Genomic DNA, 24800 nt, shown 5'->3' with positions numbered 1-24800 from the left:
TGGTTTTATACGACCATCCACAATGAATAGTATGGCTCAGCGCATGCACAGCGCTCTGATTGGTGGAAAATCTTTGTTTGTGTCAGCTCTAGCCAATCCGCCCCTGAAGCCGACGCGTGGACACCGCGTGGCTGGAAGAATGAGGAGCGTGCTGAGCAAATGTGAACACAGGAAGTAGAAGGCAGACAGAACAGTACATTTGTAGTAAACACTGAAACCAGAAAACTACTGCTATAGATATGCGCAGTTTCATTAGTACATACACTCATCAAATACACCCACAGTCATTAGTATCATAACATATGCTGTATATAAATACAAATAGATAAATAAATAAATATATAGATACATCGAAAATACAATATGTATGTTTGTTAAAAGAGACATTTAGAGGTGCTTCACAGTTCTGTAGATTATAATGCAAATGAAAAAAATAAAGAGAAAAAAAAGGATGTTGACTAATGCATGGAAATGTTTTTAGTATGAAAGTACTGAATTGTTGACATGTTGACTTCATAGATGAGCTTCCCATTCATTCCTGTCCTTAGAAACAGTTGTTGACAAAATGACTAGCTAGTATAATAAGGGGTGTGAAATTGGGCTGATGTTAAAGACAAACATTTACAGCCCCTATAGCATCTACCCTACACTAAATGATCAAAACACCTCTCTGCCAGGGTCACAGTTCATTTATGGACTGGTCTTGTCATGCTCTGAAGTATGGATCAGAACATCTAAATGCTAAAGCTGGATTCCCAACTGGCCAAACAGGAATCTGAACTCCAGAAGCCAATTTAGGTGGTCTTGTACAAAGTAGTTGTAATTTAAGGATAAAAGCTTTACATATGTATAGTTGTTTATGTGTGAGCTGAATATTTTAAGTTTTACAAATCTAGTATTGGAATGCATTTCTGTTATTTTGTCCATCTCTTGTATATGAGGAATGAAGGTTCCAGCCGTTCTTCACTCACCACCGATAGCACGGCCATACTCGTTAATGCCTTTGTCACCTCTTGTTTGGATTACTGTAACTCACTCCTCACTGGTCTACCTCTCAAATCACTTCACAAACTCCAACTTGTCCAGAACTCTGCTGCCCGAATCATCACCAGAACTCCATCCTCACATCATATCACCCCTGTCCTTAAACAACTTCACTGGGTCCCAGTGTCCTTCCGTATAAACTATAAAATCCTCCTTCTCACCTACAAAGCCCTCCACTCTATTGCCCCACCATACATCACTGATCTACTTCATATCTATTCTCCGCCTCGTACTCTCCGCTCCTCCAGTGCCACTCTCCTCTGCACCCCTACAGCGCGCCTGGCCACCATGGGCGCTAGATCCTTCGGCCACACTGCACCCCGCCTTTGGAACATTCTCCCTCATCGCATCCGGTCGTCTCCGGACTTATCAACTTTTAAATCATCACTCAAAACGTATCTGTTCCATATAGCGTTTTCCACCTAACTCTCTCAACTTCTCAAAAGCAGCCCGTGATGTTCTACCACCCTCCACCTGTTTCATATTGTTTCATATTTGTTGTTCTGTCATCTGGGTTTCTGCGTTTCAGTTTACTTTTAATGTACATCGCCCACTTCCTAGATACTCTACACTTTTGCCTTTACATTTTGGCCCTCTGTTTATGTATTGTTGTTATCATTGTTTTAATGCACTCTATGTATTTCATGCTGTATGCTTCCTTTTTCTCCCTGTAAGGTGACCTTGAGACTTTGAAAGGTGCCTTGAAATAAAATGTATTCTTATTATTATTATTAAATGTCATTGTTATAAATGCTGCTACACTTGAGAACTACTGTTTCATAACAAATAAACACATGTGGCTCTGGTTGGTTGGCTAATTCCCCACACACTACCAATACAGCAATAGGTTGTTTTAAGTGCACTGGGCTTTAAATCTCTATAGTTGGGCTACTGACTCAATCTGTGCTAAAGTGCCAGTTTTTGAGTGTGTGTGACTCAGGACTTTTACTTAGTTTTACCGTTGTTTCATTTGTAATGTGTGAGTGTGATGTCATGTGGTCTGCATTGTCCATTATTGTTGAGGTCTTGGGCTAGATGCAGTTATAAATCTGATGAGATTCCTTTGTCTCCTTCTGTAAACTTCCGGTTCTGGACTTCCTAGTTTTGGACTTTTGTTTGTGTTTCTTGTGTCGCCTGGGTTTATTCCAGGTAGTTATGTGTTCATTTATGTTGATTGTTTATCACTTGTGTCTACTTGGTTCTCCCTTGTGTCTCTCTCTCCATGTGTGTGTGTGTGTATGGTGCTTTCCGAGGCAACTAGGTGATTGGCCACACCTGTTCCTAATTAGGCATTAGAGCAAGAGTATATAGACCTGCACACTGCCACACATATTTGCTGGATTATTCTGTGTCTTCTTGTCATCATGGGACACAGTGCATATACTTGTACTGTTAAACCTTGTGCTGCATTTGACATCATCGACTGCAGTATCTTACTACATAGACTGGAGCATGTGATTGGAATCAAAGGAACAGTGTTAAAGTGGTTCTAATCTTATTTATTGGACAGATTCCTAGTTGTTCATGTCCATGATGAACCTTCCACGTGCACAAAAGTTAGTTATGGAGTTCCACAAGGTTCTGAATATAACCTCAGCATCTTCAGCTCTGCTACCTCCAGCTCTGCCTCCTGCCTTTTTCTCAGTGCCACTGTCTCTAACTATACAACTTTGCTGGTCTCACCACTGTCTTGTATACCTTTCCTTTCATTCTTGCTGACACTCTTTTGTCACACATCACACCTGACACTTTCCTCCACCCGTTCCAACCTGCTTGCACATGTCCCTTCACTTCTTTTCCACACTCTTCGTTGCTCTGGACTGTTGACCCTAGGTACTTAAAATCCTCCACCTTCTTCACCTCTACTCCCTGTAACCTCACCATTCTACTTGAGTCCCTCTCATTTACACACATGTACTCTGTTTTACTGCGGCTAACCTTCATTCCTCTCCTTTCCAGAGCAAACCTCCACCTCTCTAGATTTTCCTCCACCTGCTCCTTGCTCTCACTACAGATGACAATGTCATCTGCAAACATCATGGTCCACGGAGATTCCTGTCTAACCTCATCTGTCAGCCTGTCCATCACCACAGCAAACAAGAAGGGGCTCAAAGCCGATTCTTGGTGCAGTCCCACCTCCACCTTGAACTCCTCTCTCACCCCTACAGCACACCTCTCCACTGTCTTACAGCTCTCATACAAGTCCTGCACCACTCAAACATACTTCTCTGCCACTCCAGACTTCCTCATACAAAACCATAGCTCCTCTCTCCTGTCATACGCTTTTTCCAAATCTACAAAGACACAATGCAGCTCCTTCTGGCCTTCTCTGTACTACTCCATCAGAATTCTCAAAGCAAATATTGCATCTGTGGTTCTCTTTCTTGACATGAAACCATACTGCTCCTCACAAATGCTCACTTCTGACCTCAGCCTAGCCTCCACTACTCTTTCCCATAACTTCATTGTGTGACTCATCAGCTTTATTCCTCTATAGTTTCCACAACTCTGCATGTCTCCCTTGTTCTTAAAGATGGGCACCAGTACACTTCTCCTCCATTCCTCAGGCATCCTCTCACTCTCGAAGATCTTGTTAAGTAGCTCAGTCAAAAACTCTACTGCCACCTCTCCTAAACACTTTCATACCTCCACAGGTATGTCGTGAGAACCAACTGCCTTTCCACTCTTCATCCTCTTCAACGCCTTCCTCACTTCATCCTTACTGATCTTTGCTACCTCCTGCTCCACAACAGTCACCTCTTCTACTCTGTGCTGACATTTTCCTCATTCATCAACTCTTCAAAGTATTCCTTCCATCTTTCCATCACACTTGTGGCATCTGTCAACACATTTCCATCCCTGTCTTTCATCACCCTAACCTGCTGCACATCCTTCCCATCTCTGTTTCATACAAATCCCCATACGCCCTTTGTTTGGCCTTTGCCACCTCTACCTTCACTTTACGCTGCATCTCCCTGCACTCCTGTCTGTTCTCTTCTGTCCTCTCAGTGTCCCACTTCTTCTTAGCTAACCTTTTCCTCTTAACACACTCCTGAACTTCCTCATTCCACCACCAAGTCTCCTTATCTGCTTTCCTCTTTCCAGATGACACACCAAGTACCCTCCTACCTGTCTTTAGCTTTACTTTAGCTTTAGCTGTCCAGTCATCTGGAAGAACCTCCTGACCTCCCAGAGCCTATTCCAGTTCCTCCATGAAAGCCACACAAGACTCTTCCTTTTCCACCACTTGGTCCTCTGCTCTGTCCTTGTCCTCTTCATCTTCCTCACCACCAGAGTCATCCTACACACTACCATCCTATGCTGTCTGGCTACACTCTCCCCAGCCACTACTTTGCAGTCACTGATCTCTTTCAGGTTGAAACGTCTGCACAAGATGTAATCAACTTGTGTGCTCCTGCCTCCGCTCTTATATGTCACCCTATGCTCCTCCCTTTTCTGGAAAAATGTGTTCACTACAGCCATTTCCATACTTTTTGCGAAGTCCACCACCATCTGTCCTTCTGCATTCCTGTCCTGCATACCAAACTTACCCATCACTTCCTCGTCACCTCTGTTTCCCTCACCAACATGTTCATTGAAGTTTGCCCCAATCACCACTCTCTCACCACTAGGGATACCCTGAATCACCTCATCCATCTCCCTCCAGAATTTCTGCATCTCTTCTAACTCACATCCTACCTGTGGGGCATAACCACTGCCAACATTCAACATCACACCTTCAACTTCCAGCTTTAGACTCATCACCCTATCTGACTCTCTCCACCTCCAGAACATTCCTAGCAAAATCCTCCTTCAGGATAACTCCTACTTCATTACTCTTTCCATCCACACCATGATAAAACAGCTTGAACCCTGCTCCTAATCCATAGGCCTTGCTACCTTTCCACCTGGTCTCCTGAACACACAAGATATCCACCTTTCTTCTCTCCATCATATCAGCCAACTCTCTAGTTTTCACTCACAAAGTTCCCACATTCAAAGTTCCTACTCTAAGTCCTACACTCCTACCCTTCCTCTCCTCTTTGCCTATGAACACGCCTTCCTCTCCTCTCCTTCTTCGACCAATAGTAGTCCAATTTCCACTGGCACCCTGTAAGTCAACAGCACCAGTAGCAGTCGTCGTTAACCTGGGCCGCGACCGATCCAGTATGGAAATCATATTTGTGATCGCGTCTTTGATTTGGCTTAGATTTTACGTCGGACAGAGTCAACATCATCACTGACTACATTAATTTCTGTAGAGACACAGTACTCCCAGTTAGTACGGTGCTATCCTAACAATAAACCATGAATCACCAGTGACATTAAAGACCTCCTGAACTAGAAGAAGAGGGCTTTCCAGGACAGGGATAAGGAAAAGCTATGCAACAGGAGCTCGAAAAGATACTGAGGTGAGCTAAGGTGGAGTACAAGAAAAAGTTGGAAAAACAGCTGGAGAACAATAATACCAAGAAGATGTGGAGGGGAGTAAGGACCATCACTGGCTACAAACTGAATAACTCTCAGTCTTTGGATGGTGATGTGGATAGAGTCAATACCTTCAACCAGTATTACATCAGGTTTGACATTGTGGCTACTCCCCTCCACCACCACCCCAACGGTTGCTCCCTCCACCTCTGAGGCTCACTACACCTTATTCTTTATGTCTGCTTCCTCCACCTCCACCTGCACCTCCACAGCCACCTCTGTTGCTGCTTTCTGTACCTCCATGTCTACAGCTGTTCCCTCCACCATTATTACCTCTACGGCTGTTCCCTCCACCATTACCTTGGAGGCTGCCCCCTTCCACATATTCAGCTGCCTCCTCTACCTCTGTGGCTGCTTCCTTCTTCTCCAACGTGGTAGATGCGCCTTCTAACTCTACCTCCACTATGCGGCTGCTCCCTCAATCTCCACTTCTGAGGCTGCTCCCTCCACCTCCACCTCTGCAGCTCCTTACTATACCTCCTCCTCTATGACTGCTACCTCCATCTCCACCTCTATGGCTGCTCCCTCTTCCTCCACCATCCCTCTGTTACAATCTGAACAGCTCCTTCTGTCTCTAACTACGGAAGAGGTTGGAGCTGAGCTCAGGAGACATCGGCCTGAGAAGGCAGCAGGACCAAATGGAGTATGTCCAAGGCTTCTGAAGGACTGTGCAGGACAACTAGCTGTCCCTCTTCAGAGGCCCTTTAATATGAGCCTTTGGCTGGAAAAAGTCCCGGTGCTGTGGAAAACTTCTTGTCTAATACTGGTGCCCAAAACATGGTGGCTGGTGGAGCTAAATGACTATGGACCGATGGCTCTGACATCCAATATCATGAAGACCTTGGAGCGGCTCCTTGTCCGTCACATGAGGCTGCTTTGCCTATCAAAAACACATGGGAGTGCAAGATACGGTGTTGTACATGCTGCACAGGGCATATGCCTATCTTGATGTGCCTAGTTCATATATGAGGATTATGATCTTGACTTCTCCAGTGCTTTCAACATTATATGGCCTCCTATATTGAGAGACAAGCTTCTATATATGGTGGTGGCCCCCTCCCTGACATCATGGATTATGGGCTATTTGACATCCAGACCGCAGTATGTCAGGCTGGGGAAATGTGTTTCTGGGACACTGGAATGCAGCACTGGGGCTCCACAGGGGACTGTTCTTGCTCGTTTTCTGTTCACGGTTGACACAGCAGACTTTAGGTATAACTCAGAGTCCTGCCACATACATAAATATTCTGATGATACAGCTGTTGTGGCATGTGTACATGGTGGACGGGAGGGGGAGTACAGGGACCTAGTGGAGACCTTCACTGACTGGAGCAAAAAGAACTATCTTCTCCTGAACACCACCAAGACTAAGGAGCTGGTGGTGGATTTTAGGAGATCAAAAGCACCATGCCAGTAAGTCTGCATTGATGGACATGAGACAGAGACTGTACAGACCTTCAAGTACCTGGGGGTGGTACTGGACGAAAAACTGGAGTGGTCTGCCAATGTGGATGCAGTGTACAGGAAAGGGCAGAATCACCTCTTCTTCTTGAGACGGCTTGGTTCCTACAATGTCAGCAGTGACATGCAGTGCATGTTCCACCACACTGTCATGGCAAGTACACTGTTCTATGGTGTTGTCTGTTGGGGGAGTGGCTTTATGAACAGGAACTGTAAGCGACTGGACAAACTGGTGAAGAAGACCAGTTCTGTGCTAGGCAGTTGGCTGGACCCTCTAAGAACTGTGGTGGAGCATCAGATATGGAGGAAGCTACCAAGCCATGAGGTCAAAGAAACAGCCTGCAGAGCTCAGAGACAGGATTGTTAAGACACAGACCTGTGTTCACTTGCTGTTTTTGGCAAGCACCCTTGTAATGGGATGCTATTCATATAACCTGCCAGTAGTTGTAATGTTGTGGCTCACTGCCCACTGAAACAGTAGTTACCTACAGTATGAAAAGCCACCTCAGTGAAGTGTCTAGATTACTTTGGTTCCAAAAATTGACACCAGTTTACTAGGATCTCACTGCTTCTCTCAACTACAGTAAGCCAGGTGAGCCATGCAGATGATGCAGCAGTGACAGTGACCTGCCCCAATTCCCCTTTTAACAGTTCAGTCCACACTGGCAAAAGGCACCTCATAGTAGAAGACAGTGTACCTAGCCTATCCACAAGTCATTAAGGCAAAAGTTACGCTTTTGTGATCATAGACAGGAGAGACTTTTTTTTTAAATCTTTTTTATTGGGTGTAAAATCTGTTGTCAACACACATAGCTGTTTTTAAATGAAGTCATTCCCAAAAGAGATGATTTTACTTCCAAACAAATGAAAGCAGCAAAGCACTGACAGCTGTCCTCTCAGCTCCTCACTGATAGCTCTGTATCAATCTGCTACTCCTGAAAGCAAAGTAAAAAGTTCATTTGCTCTAGTAATGCATTATATATGGTCCAATGCATTCAGAGATGACATCTTAAAATGCAAGTAAGGCAGATAATGTTCCCAGCAGGTCTTCTAAGTAGATTCTTGCAGAAGCCCACTGGGATGGTTTTTGTTTTCTGGTCAACTCCACAGCAAATCAGGAACAGAATCCTGAAAGCCTTGGTATATGACCAACTCCAAACAGCAGTGAACACTCACTGACCTCAATGAAGGATATCCTCTCCAGAATGGCTTCAGCATTCTGAAACAAAATTTCTTCAGTTACATCTCAGTTCACTTTTTTTAGTTCATTTATCATTAATTCAGCTTTCTTTGGTTTCTGGTGTAACAGCAGTCTGATCAGCTGATGTACATTGCAAACAGATATAGGTACCTTACATTAAAATTAAAAGCATACAAAGGTGCTGTAAACATGAGGCAACATGGCTTAAAGGAGGCACCTGATTGTCAGTTATTTACCTTAATATCTTATACTACGAAGCAAATTTGGAAGATTGTGTTCAAACAAAGATGACAAAGCCACAATATTACTGTCAGGGACTTAGTAATTAGTGCCGATTTTGAAATGGAAAGTCAATGGGAGCCAGTGGCTACTTCCTATATGGCTTCAAAACTGGAAGCAGGCTTGCTATGTCCACCCCTTCGACAGTCACTGGCTACAACTCATTCCATTTAGTTCTGTGATCAGACTACATCAGATGGACAGCAACAGCCTTTTGGTGTATGTCAGAAAGCAGCAGAGAGATGGAAGCTGTCACTGCCAATTCTGAACAGTGGCTGTACAATCAGGAAATGCTCATATTCACACAAGACTGGAAAACAGCTGTTTCACATTTACACACTAGGAATGTGTGTTTCAAGAACCATACCAGGACCCCAAACACAGGCAGCATGGAGACCAACGATGCCAGATATTGAGTTAGTCTAGCACTGACTTTTGAACAAACCAGCTAATGAACCAACTGGCTGCAGATACCATACAGTGCTTTCATTTTGTAGAGGCTGTCAGAACACAGAGATAAACCCACTTGCTGCTGTCACAATTTGATGAGTGTCTCATGACCCTGGCATCACCATGACCTGAAAACAAAAGGACAACTTTTCAACAAATCTCACTGAAAACATTTACAAAATACAAGACTAGCTCATTTTTGAGGTCTTCATATGTGGTTAGCCTCCTTTTATGTGAAGAAAATGTAAATTACATAAATATAAGAAATGTTAATATTCACTTTAATGGCAAACACCCTTCTGTCCTCAACTGGTTGTAACACTGTTTCAGGTACAGAGACTCATAGTATTATTTTTAGAGGATTCTAGATTTCAGCCTGCTCACTCCAGAGTAACAGCCAAGGTTATTGTATTGTCAAACACCAACCCCAATACGGCAATGTTACTGAATGGAATGTTATCAAAAAGGTGCACTGCCTGTCTGCTACGAATGAATCTGTTGGAATACTGTCACTTCACGAGTTATCATTGTGTTCTGCGGTAATATCCCAGCATGCCCATGGCAGTGAACATGTGGGTAAAGCCAAACTGCAGATTTGCTCTGTGAGGCATTTCCAACGACACGACCCTACAGTTAAAGATGTGTCGGGATAGACCTCAGCATTGACTGGCAGAGACCATCTTATCCCATCACTTCCAACTGCTTTCTGTTCAACACACCTTAGCTACTGTTCCTAGTAGCACAGACCTGGAAGAAAGTTTGGAAGTACAGCATGACAAATTGCTTACCATATATAGTAAATGCCAAAGTAACATGTTCACTCAAGAGATAGGCTTCAATGTGCATGTCCTCCACTCTGTATACATTACCCTAACTCAAAAGGCTTACATGAAAAGCAAGCCAAGTAAAAGGGACTGAACACTTTCAGAAGTTACTGCACATTTTTCACTTGATTACTTTGGAGGACGATGCAACTAAGCAATCCAACAGCTTTCATTTCAATTAATTGCACAAAGAGTTTCTCAGTATCATGTCAGTTTAGTTTAGATAACAGAATCAGTATTGAGAAGAGAAAAAGGTGGGTCTCTTACTCTTTCTTTGAATGAGCCAAAATCAGAAAATTTACCCAGTTTACATTGTCATGTTGGCTGAAAACCAATTATGAGGCTTGGCTCAAAGATGGATGGCAACTACTTATTTCCTCTTGGTACCACATATTTAGCCATTTACAGCAAGTGCCGTTTGTTTAGCTACCCAATAGCAGCTGCATGAAATACACAAGGTCAATGTGCAAGGACTGTACTTACATCAGGCTGCTTCATCAGTGGTGAAGGCTTGTACAGTGAGGAATCCTGCAGAGGACAGGACAAAGGTGAAAACAATTCCAGAACTAAACATATTTATTTAATCAGTGCAGTGTGCTGTTCAGAAAGGCAGCTGTCAGTCACACCTCAGAGCAGTTGAACACATTCAGCCAATCATCATAACATTTAGTCAACAACAGATGTATTCTGTGGTAAGACTTACCTAGTGTGATGTCTTCTCCAGTACCTGGATGGGTGACCATGAAAAAATTTTTTAAACCACTTCCAATTATAAGAGGTAGGAAAGACAGGGGAAGACACCAACTAAACAACTGTCAGTTCCCATTAGTAACACTGCTGTAGATAGATGACAGCAGTGGGTTGCAAGAGAATTAATTGCTCTATGCACTGCATGAGCTGCATGGCCCACCTAACAGGACCAGAGTATATGCTGTGCCACCAACAATAGCTTATCTCACTCACCTGCACAACAGCTAAAACAATGACCTAAAATGTAAAAGGGTGTACTCACTAGGCGATTCGAACCGTATCCGAGCGCGTTTGACCCCTAAAGCACGGTTCGTATGAGTGAGCGCTCCGTGCCGCGCTCGTGCGCGGTTCGTCTAGCCGTCCCAGCCCTGCTTGGAAGAGGTGGGCCAGAGCACGGTTCGGTTGGGCTCGTCTGGCACACGTATTTTGAGTGCTATCCGCGCCGGAGCACGGAACTGGAGACGTGACGTCACTTAAGCGACTGTTCCATTTCTCGATTTCTTGAACATTTCTCCGAGCGACAAAAGCAAGAGATCGGTTCAGCAAAACACTGTGCGTCACCGCGTCCCAAACGACTCAAAATGTTAAACAACAACGTGAATACAGCAATGGACTTCATTTTGCTGAGCTACAGCGCTTCTCTTCCTGTTTACTTCAAAACAGTCGCATCATATTGACGTAGGTGTGCTCCGACAAGGAACGTAAAGTGCAATATAAGCGCAGGCCAGCGGGGGAGTAAGGAAGGGAGACAATGGCGCTCGGGCTCGGTTCAAGCCAACCGTGCCTAGTGTGAGTACACCCTAAATGTCCTCCATGATGACATACATTCAGAATATAACTATTTTGTAACACATATTGGAAAATCAAAGAACCTTGTACCTCAAACTCACAAGGGTCCTAAATCTTATACAAGCAGAAAGTCAAATTACATGCCGCTACATTCCTGAAAGGGTGAAGGTTGGTTGCTAATCTCAGGCAGCAGTACATTAAAACTCTTGCTATGATTTGCATAGTCACTAAAAACATTCTTGAATGATATGATGCATAAGCTGTTGTCATACAATATGGTCTTGGTTCAGAGTTCAGCAGCTCTAAGGGTTGTTCAGAAACTACTTCTGGAAAGGAAAGGTTCCTTTTATTCTTTCAAAAGAACACACTGAAGATTATTACTAAGATCAGTACTGACCTCATGTCCCAAAGTGCCACTCCCTATCACATGCACCAATAATATCAGATCCTGGGGGCAGGGGAGAGAGAAAGGCTTGTTCACATCTGACAGTCATATATATTTCATACATACTAAACCAGCAGACAGAATATCCATGTGCCAGGCCTCATTGTCACCATTCAGCAATCAGAAGTGCTGAGATGAAAGCAAAACCTGATGTTCTTGTATCCACTGCTATACTGGGATCAGCTCACTGCATAGAGCAAATCCAACCAACTAGTCTGCACAGTGGCAGTGCAGCATAGGATCCATCTGCCTGGCAATTTCCACTTCCTACTGTTTCCCAACACACAGGACTTTGTTCTTGAAACTCTTCTACAGTGAACTATTGCTTATGTTTTCATCCAACTAATGAAGCTTAGTTTGTGTAAATCATGTGTATTCCTATCTAAGCGAAACGCTGTCTCAAATAGGGAACATACTTCGACTCAAGAACAGTGATGTTACATATGCCACCAAGGCTCTGAAGCATATGTCATGTACTATCAGTATTTTCCACAAAAGCTTGGTTTTGAGGCTTACATTATTTACTAGAGTCAAGAGAGTAACAAATAAATTTCTAAATTAAATGAAAAAAAGTTTTACACATTCTTTCCACAGTTATGACCTTCAATTGGCAATGACATAAGCACTCTTTAATTCACTAGTGAACACTGTTAAATGAGGTTTGGTGGGGTTAATTAATCTTTGACATACAATTGGCTTTGAATCGTCAGGAAAGCTTCGTTCGACAATACAAGTCATGCAACAAGTGCAGTTAACCTACAGTGGGTCAACATAAATTAATACAATTCAGACTTGCTGTATTCTTCAAAATAGTTTAAAAAGCCATTCGCCATTTTAGCATCAAACAGGCTAGCAGCTAGCTCACAATGAGAACAACGTGGTGGTCAAAACGATCACATTTTCCATTACTTAATTACCTGTAAATATTAGATAAAATACATGGATATCGTTATGGCGGTGGTAAACATAGTTCAGTGTGTCATGTACCATGTTTAGGAGACCAGGTAATAATAATTATTTGTAGTTACCTGGTTCACACATTCCGCAGACACGAACCCTTGAAAGCCTAAAGAGGAGGATACAGGCTGCCGCAAAACCATTTATAGCACGAGTTACGTCAATTGAAATCACTTTTCGTCACTTGGTTCTGCGTTCACGGTAACTCGGAAATCGTAAAAGCTAAGGTTTTGTTGGGATAAGTCAGACAGGTTGAATGTCCACACTAGTCCCTAACCCCTCAATCACTATACCGTGAAGCACTATATACGGAGTAGGGTGGAAATTCGGACACAGCCTAGTTTTTATCTTCAACTTTATGCGCATTACATAGTATTGTTATTGTTAGGCAAAAGAGGCTGGACTAGAAACCCAGGGAGTTCTGCTTGTCTCAAACGGAAGAAATTTGTATGGATAGTGTAATTACTACTCTAATTAATTACAATTAATTAATTATTAGAAATGTTTGTTTAAAAGTGAATATGTTAAAATTATATAAAGATATAGCCTACTTTGGTTAGAAGCATGATTGAATAAACCGACTTTCAAAGTGAGAGGGAGTGAGTGTGAGTGTGTGAGGTTTTTTGTCTCTATGTGGCCCTGTGATGGACTGGTGACCTGTCCAGGGTGTACCCCTGCCTTTCACCCAAAGAGAGCTGGGATAGGCTCCAGCAGATCCCTGTCACCCAGGTTAGGAATAAGCAGGTATAGATAATGGATGGATAAATAATTTATCATATCAGAAGAGGGAGAAGAATGCAATTTGAGATCATGGGTACACACGTGGATAAAATTGTTGGTACCCTTCCACAATAGTCACTGAAATAACTTGAAACTAACAAAAGGAATAATAAATAAAAATTTACAGAAAATTAACAAATGAAAATCAGACATTGCTTTTGAATTGTGGTTCAAAATAAGCATTTTTAAAAACAAACTAATGGAACTGGCCTGTTAAACATGTTAAACTAAAGTGTGTCCTGTAATTAGCATCACAGGTGTGTTCAAACTTGGAATCAGTCAGTCTGCCTGTTTAAAGGGTGAAAAGTAACCACTGTGCTGTTTGGTATCATGGCGTGTACCACACTGAACATGGACCACAGAAAGCTAAGGAGAGAGTTGTCTCAGGAGTTTAGAAAGAAAATTATAGACAAGCATGTTAAAGGTAAAGGCTATAAGACCATCTCCAAGCAGCTTGATGCTCCTGTGACTACAGTTGCACATATTATTCAGAGGTTAAAGGTCCATGGGACTATAGCCAACATCCCTGGACGCGGTGACAAGAAGGAAAACTGATGACAAATTAAAGAGACGGATAATACAAATGGTAATCAAAGAGCCCAGAACAACTTCCAAAGAGATTAGAGGTGAACTCCAAGGTACATCAGTGTCAGATTGCACCATCCGTCACTGTTTCAGCCAAAGTGGACTTAATGGAAGACGACCGAGGAGGACTCCACTGTTGAAAGCAAATCATAAAAAAGTGAGACTGGAATTTGCCAAAATGCATATCAACAAGCCACAAAGCTTCTGGGAGAATGTCCTTTGGACAGATGAGAAAAAACTGGAGCTCCAGTTCTATGTTCACATACACAAAACTGAAGCATACAAAGAAAATAACACTGTACCTACTTTGAAACATAGAGGAGGCTTGTTATGCCCTGGGGCTGCTTTGCTGAATCTGGCACAGGGTGTTTTGAATCTGTGCAGGACACAACGAAATCCCAAGACTATTGTGAGGGGTCAAAAATAAAACATTGAATTATTGTAATCACTGGTGTAAAGACCATGTATGGGAAGTTAAATATTACTGAGCATATACTGGTGTAGAGACCATATATAGGAGGTGAAATATTATTGAGCATACACTGATGTAAAGGCCATATATTGGAACAAGCTGAGCAGCAACAGTTACAGTTGAGAAGGGCGTAATCAGACTATATAACCACTGTGTGTGTCCTTGTTTTCAGTTCTGTGGCTACATGCATTCGAAATAGTGTCACAGAACTCCAGATATATCTGACTGTATTTGCTCATGTAATCTGTTTTGCTTTGGAAACAATAAAATTATAGAATCTTCAATAGGCTACTGACTGATCTCTTCAAATAAACCAACTCGGGGGGGCACAGGTGCAGTTCATGTCCCAATACTATCAAGGCATTCTGTAGTGAAATGTGCTGCCTAGTGTCAGAAAGCTTGGTCTCAGTCACAGGTCATGCATCCTCCAAACAGGATAATTACCCAAAACACACAGCTAAAAACACCCAAGAATGGCTAAGAAAAAAACAGTGGACTGTTCTGAATGAGCAGTCCAATGAGACCTGATTTAAATCCTATTGAACATCTGTGGAAAGAGCTGAAACATTCAATTCAATTCAGTTTATTTGTATAGTGCCAAATCACAATGCAATCATCTCAAGGCACTTCACAAAAACAAAAAACCCAACAATTCCCTTATGAGCAAACACTTGGCGACAGTGGAGAGGAAGAACTCCCTTTAATGGAAGAAAAAACCTCCAGCAGAACCGGGCTCAGTTTGGGCGGCCATCTGCCTCGACCGGTTGGGGTGAGTGGATAGAGCAGAGAGAAAAGAACAGCAACAATAAACAACAAATAGACACTGCAGGTTGGTGTATATTAAATGTTCAATTTTGATGCCATATGTCAGAACAAGATCAAGGGTGTGATTAAAACTGGGTGGGTTTATTAACATTTTGAGTGAAACCAATTGAATGTAATAACATGCAGTCTGGAGAAGGAACCCTTCAAACAAGTTACGTCTGGAGTTTGCTCATGAGGAGTCAGGTGCATTGATTGCAGTAATTACCTCAAAAGGTTGTGCAACTAAATATTTAGGGTACCACCATTTTTATCCAGGCCAGTTTCATAAGTTGGTAACTTCAAATGCTTCTGTTGAACCACATTTCAAAAGCAATGTATGATTTTCATTAGTTAATTTTCAGGAAATGTTTAGAACTTTTGTCAGTTCCAAGTTATTGCAGCGACCATTGTGGGTCTTTCTTTAACAGAAGGGTACCAATAATTTTGTCCATTTGTGTAATTGACTTGCCATTACTGGCTAATTTATTGATTCACTCCAAAATAAACATTTCAACTCAACATCTGATTTGTGGTTAATATTTTATCAAATTTACACAATCAGGGAAATTACAATTTCCATTTTAATTAAAATCTACTGTACTTGGCATTGGGTAAAAGAAATGCAGTTAAAGTTGAGAACACTGCAGAAAAATTACAAATGGAAGATAAAGGAAGAAAAGTTTTCACAACACTAATTATTTTTTTTAAATGCAAGAGGTGAATAAAAACATTTGTCTGACAAAAGTATGTAGACAAGTTTTATATCGTACATGTTTTGATAATGATCTAATTAGTGCACACCGATGGTAAAATGAAACTAAAATTTGATTCAAATGATTGTTTAACAAGTTAACAATTTCACTTTATCGCAGATGAGTTTCAAGCCATTACAGAAACTTGTTCCATATATGTGTGTGCATATTTTATATATATAACTAACTGTTCCAGGTCATACATATATCAAGGTAAACACAAACTGTACACAGAAGGGTTTGTTAATGTTTAAAAAGGTCCCCTCACACAGCTATTCCCGAGATAGAGTTTTGCAGGAGCAGGTTGTTGAAAAACTGACTAGTGGTCAAACCACAGTCAGATGACGCCCCCAATTTCCTGCTGAGTGCCAGACACAATCATTTCTCAGCATTTCTGAATTTCCGAGTTCAGCTACAAAGTTCTCTGCTGACTCTACATGTACTTCTGCTTCAGCATCTTTAAAGTCACTCCATGCTATCAGGGTCTGCCTGGGCCATGTAGGCATCCAGTTCAGCATCAAGATGACCTTTGGTCTTTGACATGTAGGCATCCAGCTGGTTGTCCAGTTGTTCACGGGTCACAGCTGGTCGGCCGACGCCTCGTCCACGCCCGCGGCTGCGACCACCTCGACCAGCAAAGCCACCACGCCCACGCAGTCCACCACGGCCTGCCCAACACATACAGAGGCATAACACAGGTGACTGGACAGCACTGACCAGTAAGCAATTCAACTTTAAAGCTTTGAGTTACTCAGTATTCTTCACTTACAAAGACTCACTTCTCACAAATCCTTATGCATGCTTACACAGTAAAGAAAGTAAAACATTGCCAGTCCCTGACCTCTTGCTACTCCTCCACGTGCTGCTCCTCGGGAGAGAGGTCCTCCTCTACCAGCAGCTCCTCCACGGTGGCGGCCCCCTCTACGTATGGCCAGACGACCAGCAGGGCCCCGTCCTCGCAAGGGGCCGCCTGTAGACACTCGCTTACCTTTGCAAGACAAACAAGATGAAAAATCTATAATCTGAAAAGAATAAGAGCCATATTAATGGATGAGGCACTGTTGAAGATTGTGAATAACAACCTCTCAGGTTCAGAGCTCCCCTCATTATTCCTCCTCTGGCTCGCCCTCGCAGGCCTCCCCTGGTCATCCCCCGCATCACTCCTCTACCTCCAGCAGCTCCTCCACGGACTAGAGCACCAACAGGCCGACCCAGCCTGGCCTGGATGTTGCCCTTCCCCAAGCGTTGCTTCAGGCTCTGGATGCAAGTTATTCATGGACACAGGACAAGGTGAACTATACTGAAGAAAAGATGCCCGAACGGTAGTGTTTACATGCAGTTAGTGATAGCTAATGGCCTATTGAAGCGTCACGTTAAACCAACACAAACTGTTCTATGCACTGGGATATGTGGACACATTCTATATGTGTGCTCTAGCAAGTAAATAAATAAAATCGGTGTGTTCCACCACTTTAAGAAAAAAATAAATAAAATACTACATACTAATCTACATTACCATGTAGACAGCTAAACAGTTAGGGATTTTGATATTACTGGATTATTAACCATACTTTCACACACAGACTGACAGACTTAAGCACAATATTAAAAGGGCCTTCAGAAAATGCTTGCCATCAAGTATTCTTAATTCTTTTATTTCTGGATATGTCTGAAACCATTCAGGAATCTAATAAACCACTAGCTATTACATGGTTTTCAGCACCTTCTGATGCTAGGTGGGCACGGAGTTTAAAGAATTTTGCTGGAAACTGCTGCCTACAGAAAACTGCTGGGTGCTACTGTGAACATATTAACATATTAATAAAGTAAAGGACATTTAGCAAGGAGGTAGTCACAATACTGGAACCAAGATTGAGCTCTTTCACCAATTCAGAGTACAAAATTTTTCTTTCTCACATAACACTTTACATACTGCAGGTAAGGCTATTGTATGAGTAAGTTGCTCACTGGTTCCAGAGTAATAAAACATCTAAATTCAAGAAAATGGAGACAGCCTTCCCAGATGAGTTAGTCTTAGGTTTTCATCTGCTGATGTAATGTGATTAAGTAGACCACCCCTCTTATATTACCTCCTTACACAAATACAATATTGACTTAAGTCAGTCCACAGTTAACAACATGGCTCTACATACAAAAGGTCCACTGGCTCCCAGGTTGTCTAACGTTGACCTCCTCACCTGCTTGTGATTCAGAGCAGCTTGCACTGAGGGCCGGTTTTCCATCTGCTGAGCCAGCCGACGATTGCGGGCACTGGCCAAATGCTGCTGTTGCATGGTGGCTCGAATGCTTACCGCAGTGGGCTGCTTGTTCTTCAGCATGTTAGTGAAGCTTTAGAGGTGGGAGGGAAAAAAAAGAGGGAGGAAGTAAAAGAAGGGGACAGGGGATATACAGAGGAGGAGGAAGCAGGGTTCCACATAACGTCATTTCTCATATTATGGATCCAGCCACAGACTCTGGTGGCTCTTTTGTCATGTAAGACTTAAATCCCACTTGTTGGCACTCACTTTCTCTCTCAATCAAATGGCAATCCAGAATTATTTATACTTCAATTTAGAATGTGTTTTCAAACAAACAAAGTTAGACAGGCAAACTAAGATAAGGAAGAAGTAGAGAGAGGCAGAGGGAGAGCACAATTTGCCACTTACAGGCCTCCAGCTGACTGGGTTGTCATCATGATGCAGCAGCAGAGGCCCTGGACATGTGGAGTGCTTAGCCACCCAGTCACTTACAGCATGGACCATGACTTGTGGTCAAACCACAGACACTGAGAGCAGGGAAAGAGAGATGGATGGGAAAGGGAGCTCTTTGTCACGTCCAAGCTAAGACTGAGTAACAACCTTACAGACAGAGTAGAGCAGAGCAGAGATGCCAGAACAGGAGGATAAAGGAGCATGTGCTTCATTTGCTCTGGTTTAAGAGAGAGAAACATTTGACAGATGCAGGAAGGATTAAGAGGTGCTCCATATCCCTGGTTTAGCTTAAGTCTTCCTCTCCTCTTTAAAAGTGTATACTTGATGTATACCGTGCTCTTTACACAATGGGGAGCAGGTGTGCCAAAGCACTTTTTTTTGAGGAGAGTGGTTTGATTCAGCATAGGCTTACCAAGTCTTACCAAATAAGACCACTACCCTTTCCCCTTTTCTAGGTATGTGCACTGCTCACACAAGATATATGGTCTGAGAAAGCCCCCTCTGCTTGTCACAATCACATAAAGCACTGCTAGTGCATCAACAAACTCTGACAGGGCCAACAAAGTTGAATGAGCAATGCACACACTCAGGACAGTCAGAATAGCATCCATGTCGGGTCCGGTCCCCAACAGTAGCCTTCCGTAGAGAGCACTAGAACCTTCACGAGCCATGGATGGCCCTTGCATCTGGTATCTAACTGTTGTTAGGGTGCGTGGCGCCTCACCGCTCATTTAGGGACACTTTAGTGGTGCTTTTCAGGACAACTTTTTGGGAAGAGGCTGCGCTCATTTTGACAGAATTTGCTTGCAGGTTGCTGGAAAAAAACAAAACAAAAAAAAAGACAGGACAGAAAATAAATAAGAATGCAATATATAGATTAAGGAGGTAGTCTACACACGGTGTGAATTAAGCTTGACTTTTATAATCAGACTTTACATTAACCAACATCACATTAACCATTGCCAGAATAGGCAAGGCAATGTTATTTATATAGCACAATTCATACACAGAGTAATTCAAAGTGCTTTATAGAAATAAAAGACAAATTAATGGTAGAATAAATAGAAAATTAACTTGAATGAGCGCAGATAAAGTATTTTTAGTTAGTAATGTGAACCTCATTTTAAGATGGTGATGTTTGCTCAGTTGCCACTAAAGCCACTGTGTGTGTAAGGAGAAGCGATTAACAGCTGCCTGGTCGTATATCACAGATGGACAAACATATGCAGCCAGTCAGCCGCCACTGTAGAGGATGCAGTGTTGGTTTATATTAGCCAGTGAATAACGAGGCAGGCAGATAACGTTAGCCACCACGGGTGTGCTACAGCTTCATATGGTTTAATAGTTAGGAGGTCACAAAGTATTCCAATATTCAATATCAATTTTCAATATCCAATATACAAACTGGCTGAACATAACTGAAACTGAAGCTTGCCCATTGTAGACTTTTGCGCACCACATTAACGGCAAATACTTACTACAGTTTATGTTGTGTTTAAAAATTTTCGATTTACCAAAATTGTCAAATCATTTCAATAGTTCTTCATTCTGACTTACAGTAAAGGTTTCGTAGGTCGAATAAAGCCTTAACGCCAGCTAGCGTCCCCTATTGCTGCTAGCTAGAACAAGCACGATGAGGCCGCAGATGGTGTCCGTACGTTCTTCTTAGGTTAACAAAACCTGTAATGAGGTAATTTCACTTCTCAGCTAAGTTCTGTAACAAACATGAGCAAACTCTACCAGACGAACATGCCTGAACAACGACAAAACACTAGAAAAAGTCTTTCACGAAAAACCTCCCTAAAATGGACGATCCTTGGGAAGAAAATGGAGAGGATCTTGTGACGTATCCGTCACGGTGACGTACTTCCTGTCTGACTGTGTGGACGGCTCACTAACTAAAATGGCTGCAGCTGCGTTAGTGGAGACTTCTTCAGGTAGAGATGCTATCGCTGAAGGACTCCTCGACCTCTTGAAACCTGCTATCCAGCAGCTCGACCTGCATGTACACTCAGTCAGGTAAATCGTATTCTATTCTATAAATCTATTCTGTCTTTATTTATTTAACCTTCACATCCTCCTAGGCTAGTTAGACTCAGTCTCGTGATTCTGTTGACCAGGTGCTGTGTGTTATTGATTATTTCCCCCGGTAAACCAGGCCGTTTTAACATAACATAGATGGACAGAATTTGCGACATTATAATTTTGACTAGTCAATGCAAGTTTTGATATCTAAAATGCAACTATGGAACTCTCAAGCTCGGTCAGGTTGGATAGGGACCGTTGGTGGACACTGGACAGCCATTTTCAAGTCTTTCCAGAGATGTTCGACAGGGTTCAGGTCAGGGCTCTGGCTAGGCCTCTCTAGGACATTCACAGTGTCCCTAAATCACTCCTGTGCTGCCTTGGCTGTGTTTAGGGTCATTGTCATGTTGGAAGGTCTTGTGAGATTAAAAAAAAATGCACCACAGAATCTATAATCTTTTTTTGCACAAGCTGAAGGTTAAGGTACTTTTTTCATGTTTATAGTGAATTTGAATGTAAGAACACTTGCATACAATTTTGATTTTTATAACATATATGAACAGGCAGTAATGCCCTGGAGGTAGCTAATACCTGTGCTTTCACCTGAGATGTGCCTGCCTATAATTAGATTACCGAAGTGTTACACAGCAAGTTGTAATTTTAGCACTGTTCTTAAAAGGATGTTAAGTATTGTAAAATATGGCATTATTAATTGGTATCGTATCACTGTATGGAGGTATGTATCGTGTGATACTTTCTGAATGCATAGTATCTTAAATTACAGTTTTGACTATTTGTAAATACATCACAGATATCTAGATATAATGTAACATTAAATTGGTGGACAACTTAATGTTAAAATGACCTGCCATAGTTTGAAACTTTGTTTTCAGGTGTTGAAGAGCTGCCTTTGTAATTTTAATGTTTGTTCCTGATTTCAGTGAGTCTTTTTTTTTTAATCAACCTACAGTGCATTGTACAGCACTGCATTTTTGTGTTGGATCACTTAGCCTTTCTCTAATGTTACTTTATTCTTTGCAGGGAAAGCCAGGTAGAGTTAAGAGAACATATTGACAGTCTGGCCACAGGTAATTGTAAAGACCGTAATGTTATTATATCAGTCCATGTCACAGGTGTTAACTTTTGCCTTTATCTTAATCAAAGTAATAACTCAGAATACATGTTTGAAGTTCATTAAACAATATCTTGTGTGTCATTTAATGTATGTTCATTGCAGAGTTATGCAGGATAAATGAACATCAGAAGGTGGCTCTAGACCTGGATCCTTATGTAAAGAAGCTGCTGAATGCAAGACGTAGAGTAGTGCTAGTAAACAACATACTGCAGAATGCTCAGGTCAGTGGCCAACCTTTGGTGTGGTAAACATGCATTAACATTTCTGTGAAAGGTGTCACTTGTAGTGACAAACCCATAGTGAACAGAGCTAAAAGATTTTGATTTACCTTTAACAAGTAGATATAAACCACTGCCACTAAAAAATTGTTCCTATCTTTACTACTGTTAGTACTACAACTAATACCTGTAGCTGCTATTACTACAACACATTTTATCATTGTTAGCAACACCACTGCTATTAAAGTTTCTCCCCTAGACTGTCGCTCTCATGAACTCCTAATGTCATAGAGTGGCAATAACACTGTATGCATATTTGCACAACTGTACCTACCTCATGTAAGGTGTGACACCACTGTCACTGTTATACTTCAGTTATAGTTAAATCCTTGCACTCCAATTGCACTAGTTCACAGATTGTATGTATTGTATCGAGGAAAAAAAACCCATGATTTTTCAGTCTTTATTTTGTACATACTGTCTTCCTTTTTTTAGGATTAACTTTTAAGTTTTGTACATTGAGAGCTTAGTGAACCGGAGTCAAATTCCTTGTTTGTGTTCACAAACATAGCTAATTAAGCTGATTCTGATTCCCATTAGTATTACTAAGCTGCTACCTCTAATACTGCTGTAACTCATGATGAAGCCTTATGAAGTTTTAAATCTGGAGAGATTTGAAGCTTCAAACAAAGCAACTGCAGTGACATCTAGTGGCTTTGAAAACCTACAACAGCACTTCAAGGTTGAGACCAAATCAGAACACCCCAGCGATTTTAATTGTTTCAGTCTGTGTAAGGAGACAAGTCCAAGAAGCATAAGGCTTATTAATATTAAGAAATGCTGCATTAAATGCAGATGTCATGCTGTTATATAGGTAGTAATATTTTAAGTAGTAATAGGTAATAAATTAAGTATGTTGTCCAAATAGCCAAGATAGAAAATATTGTTGCAGACATCCAATCCCAAGATTAGATGATAAAGCCTTTTGTCTCTGATGTGCTTTACCTACCATGATAGATATATAGTAATTCATGACTGAATTTAAATGTGATGTGACTGGTAAGGGGTGTTCATTAAATGAAGCTGTAACCTTAATTATTACTTGGTAACAGGTGAAAATGTGTTTATAATTATGCCTTTAGTGCCGATCATCATTATCCCCCATTATTCTCTTCTCTTACAATCTCACTAATCTGCCTGTCACATAGGTTACATGCAAATCTTTCTAAACTTGATTTCTAAATCAAACTTTCTAAAATTGATTTAATTGGTGTCCAAAGCATGAATGACTTTAAATTTCAGTTATCATCATTCACCTGACAGTTTTTGTTAGGTACAAGCTCCGGTATGGTGTGTTGAAACAGTGACTTCACAGATGTGAAACAAGCTTCAGAGTTTCAGTGCTGCACATCTCTAGTTATAATTAATCTTGTATCACCAGCAAATTACCAACTGGTCAAGTTTAAAAGCAAATGATGGCAGAAAAAAACAAATCATACAATGATACAAAAACAAACATACAACCCAAATGTTGTGTCACAGGAACGTCTGAGGCGACTCAACCACAATGTGGCCAAGGAAACAGCGCGAAGAAAGACAATGTTGGAGGCTTCAGGAGTGTTCACATCCCGCTCTCCCAGTAAACCCTGAGCTGCTACCTCCTGCTGCTCTGCCTAGCCAATACTATGAACTGTCGTGACCATCATGTCAGTACAGGCAACTGTAACATGAGAACAAGTCCTGCTTCCTTAGTTCTTATTTAATGATATGTCTGGGTCCTGCACTGCCTTTGTTTCCAGAATAACATCCAGATGGCTATCTGCTTTGCATTAGGCTTCTAGCTTCTAAAACCTTCCAATTTTGTCTGTCTTTTGTTCAAGTTAATGAATGTTCTTGGATACTGAGACAATTATTTATTCATATAGGTTGTTTCAACATTGAGATTAAGATAAATACTTCCATCCATGAACAAGCTAGATTGTCACCAAGTCTGCAGGATAGGTGGTGACATTTGGCTTGAGTTACACAAATTTTTTGTTGAGTACTTTGGTTTAACTTAAAATGTCAGTCTACATGCCCTGTTCCAGTCTCTAGCTTCAGGAGATGGTTGTTGATCTTGAATTGTCCTCTAGGTGACTTCAGAAATGTCATTAAATGGTAGAGATGTGTTTTATTTCTGTTTACAGCCTTTTATTTGCTCAGGTGAATTGATTATGCACCCTAAATATTTGTCTTTGTTTTTTGTATGCTATTCATTGCTTTATTAGGAATGCTTATAAAAGTTACATTAACATCACATTCTCATCTTTTTGTGTGCATAAAATCTTTTGTGTGTTGCTTATTTGCCCACATGCTGATGAAAATAAGGAAAAGGTTGTTTATTGTATCCCTCAATTAAAAGATATTGAACTGAATGAATTTGATGATTTACCTGTCCTTAGTCCCTTGCGTCATTATAAAATAGAAAGTCACCATCTCAATGGGAGCATGAATGCGTTCAGCCAATTTCATGGCAGTTTCTCTGGTAGGGCTTAATTTTACAATTGCAGTATTACTCATAATTCCCATTTATAATTAGACAGTTTATTTTTTAGTTAACTGTGTTGAGTTCCAAACTAGTTCATATCCAG

At 41.6% G+C, this 24800-nt stretch overlaps 2 protein-coding genes, 1 long non-coding RNA gene and 2 other non-coding genes across 6 annotated transcripts; 1 reads left to right on the top strand and 4 right to left on the bottom strand.

The window, feature by feature from the left end:
* Window positions 1–7753: 7753 nt before the first annotated feature.
* On the bottom strand, window positions 7754–12841 carry LOC113126559 (uncharacterized). 2 transcript variants are annotated; one of them, XR_003295318.1, is made up of 8 exons: window positions 12760–12841; window positions 11684–11734; window positions 10451–10474; window positions 10231–10275; window positions 9643–9670; window positions 9000–9051; window positions 8174–8212; window positions 7754–7928 (listed from the first exon to the last, which is right to left on the bottom strand). It is a non-coding gene; the product is annotated as an uncharacterized LOC113126559 (long non-coding RNA). The 2 variants fall into 2 exon arrangements; XR_003295317.1 differs by lacking the exon at window positions 9643–9670 and having other exon boundaries at window positions 12760–12840.
* Window positions 8833–8958, bottom strand: LOC113127019 (small nucleolar RNA SNORA8). Its single transcript, XR_003295361.1, has one exon. It is a non-coding gene; the product is annotated as a small nucleolar RNA SNORA8 (small nucleolar RNA).
* On the bottom strand, window positions 9451–9584 carry LOC113127024 (small nucleolar RNA SNORA18). Its single transcript, XR_003295366.1, has one exon. It is a non-coding gene; the product is annotated as a small nucleolar RNA SNORA18 (small nucleolar RNA).
* Window positions 12842–15786: 2945 nt separating the features above from the next.
* On the bottom strand, window positions 15787–20644 carry chtopa (chromatin target of PRMT1a). The gene is made up of 6 exons (XM_026299893.2): window positions 20350–20644; window positions 19517–19606; window positions 18280–18430; window positions 17164–17338; window positions 16923–17069; window positions 15787–16749 (listed from the first exon to the last, which is right to left on the bottom strand). Exons 2-6 carry the CDS (start codon window positions 19579–19581, stop codon window positions 16547–16549), a joined length of 741 nt encoding a protein of 246 aa, XP_026155678.1. The 5' UTR covers window positions 19582–19606; window positions 20350–20644; the 3' UTR covers window positions 15787–16546.
* A 13-nt stretch (window positions 20645–20657) lies between these two features.
* snapin (SNAP associated protein) lies at window positions 20658–24588 on the top strand. Its single transcript, XM_026299894.1, has 4 exons — window positions 20658–20811; window positions 21859–21905; window positions 22055–22173; window positions 23713–24588. Exons 1-4 carry the CDS (start codon window positions 20696–20698, stop codon window positions 23818–23820), a joined length of 390 nt encoding a protein of 129 aa, XP_026155679.1. The 5' UTR covers window positions 20658–20695; the 3' UTR covers window positions 23821–24588.
* Window positions 24589–24800: the final 212 nt, after the last annotated feature.

This window comes from Mastacembelus armatus, chromosome 11 (genome assembly GCF_900324485.2).
Source record: "Mastacembelus armatus chromosome 11, fMasArm1.2, whole genome shotgun sequence".
In the NCBI taxonomy this organism is placed as follows: Eukaryota; Metazoa; Chordata; class Actinopteri; order Synbranchiformes; family Mastacembelidae; genus Mastacembelus; species Mastacembelus armatus.
This window is presented reverse-complemented; position numbering and strand designations above follow the sequence as displayed.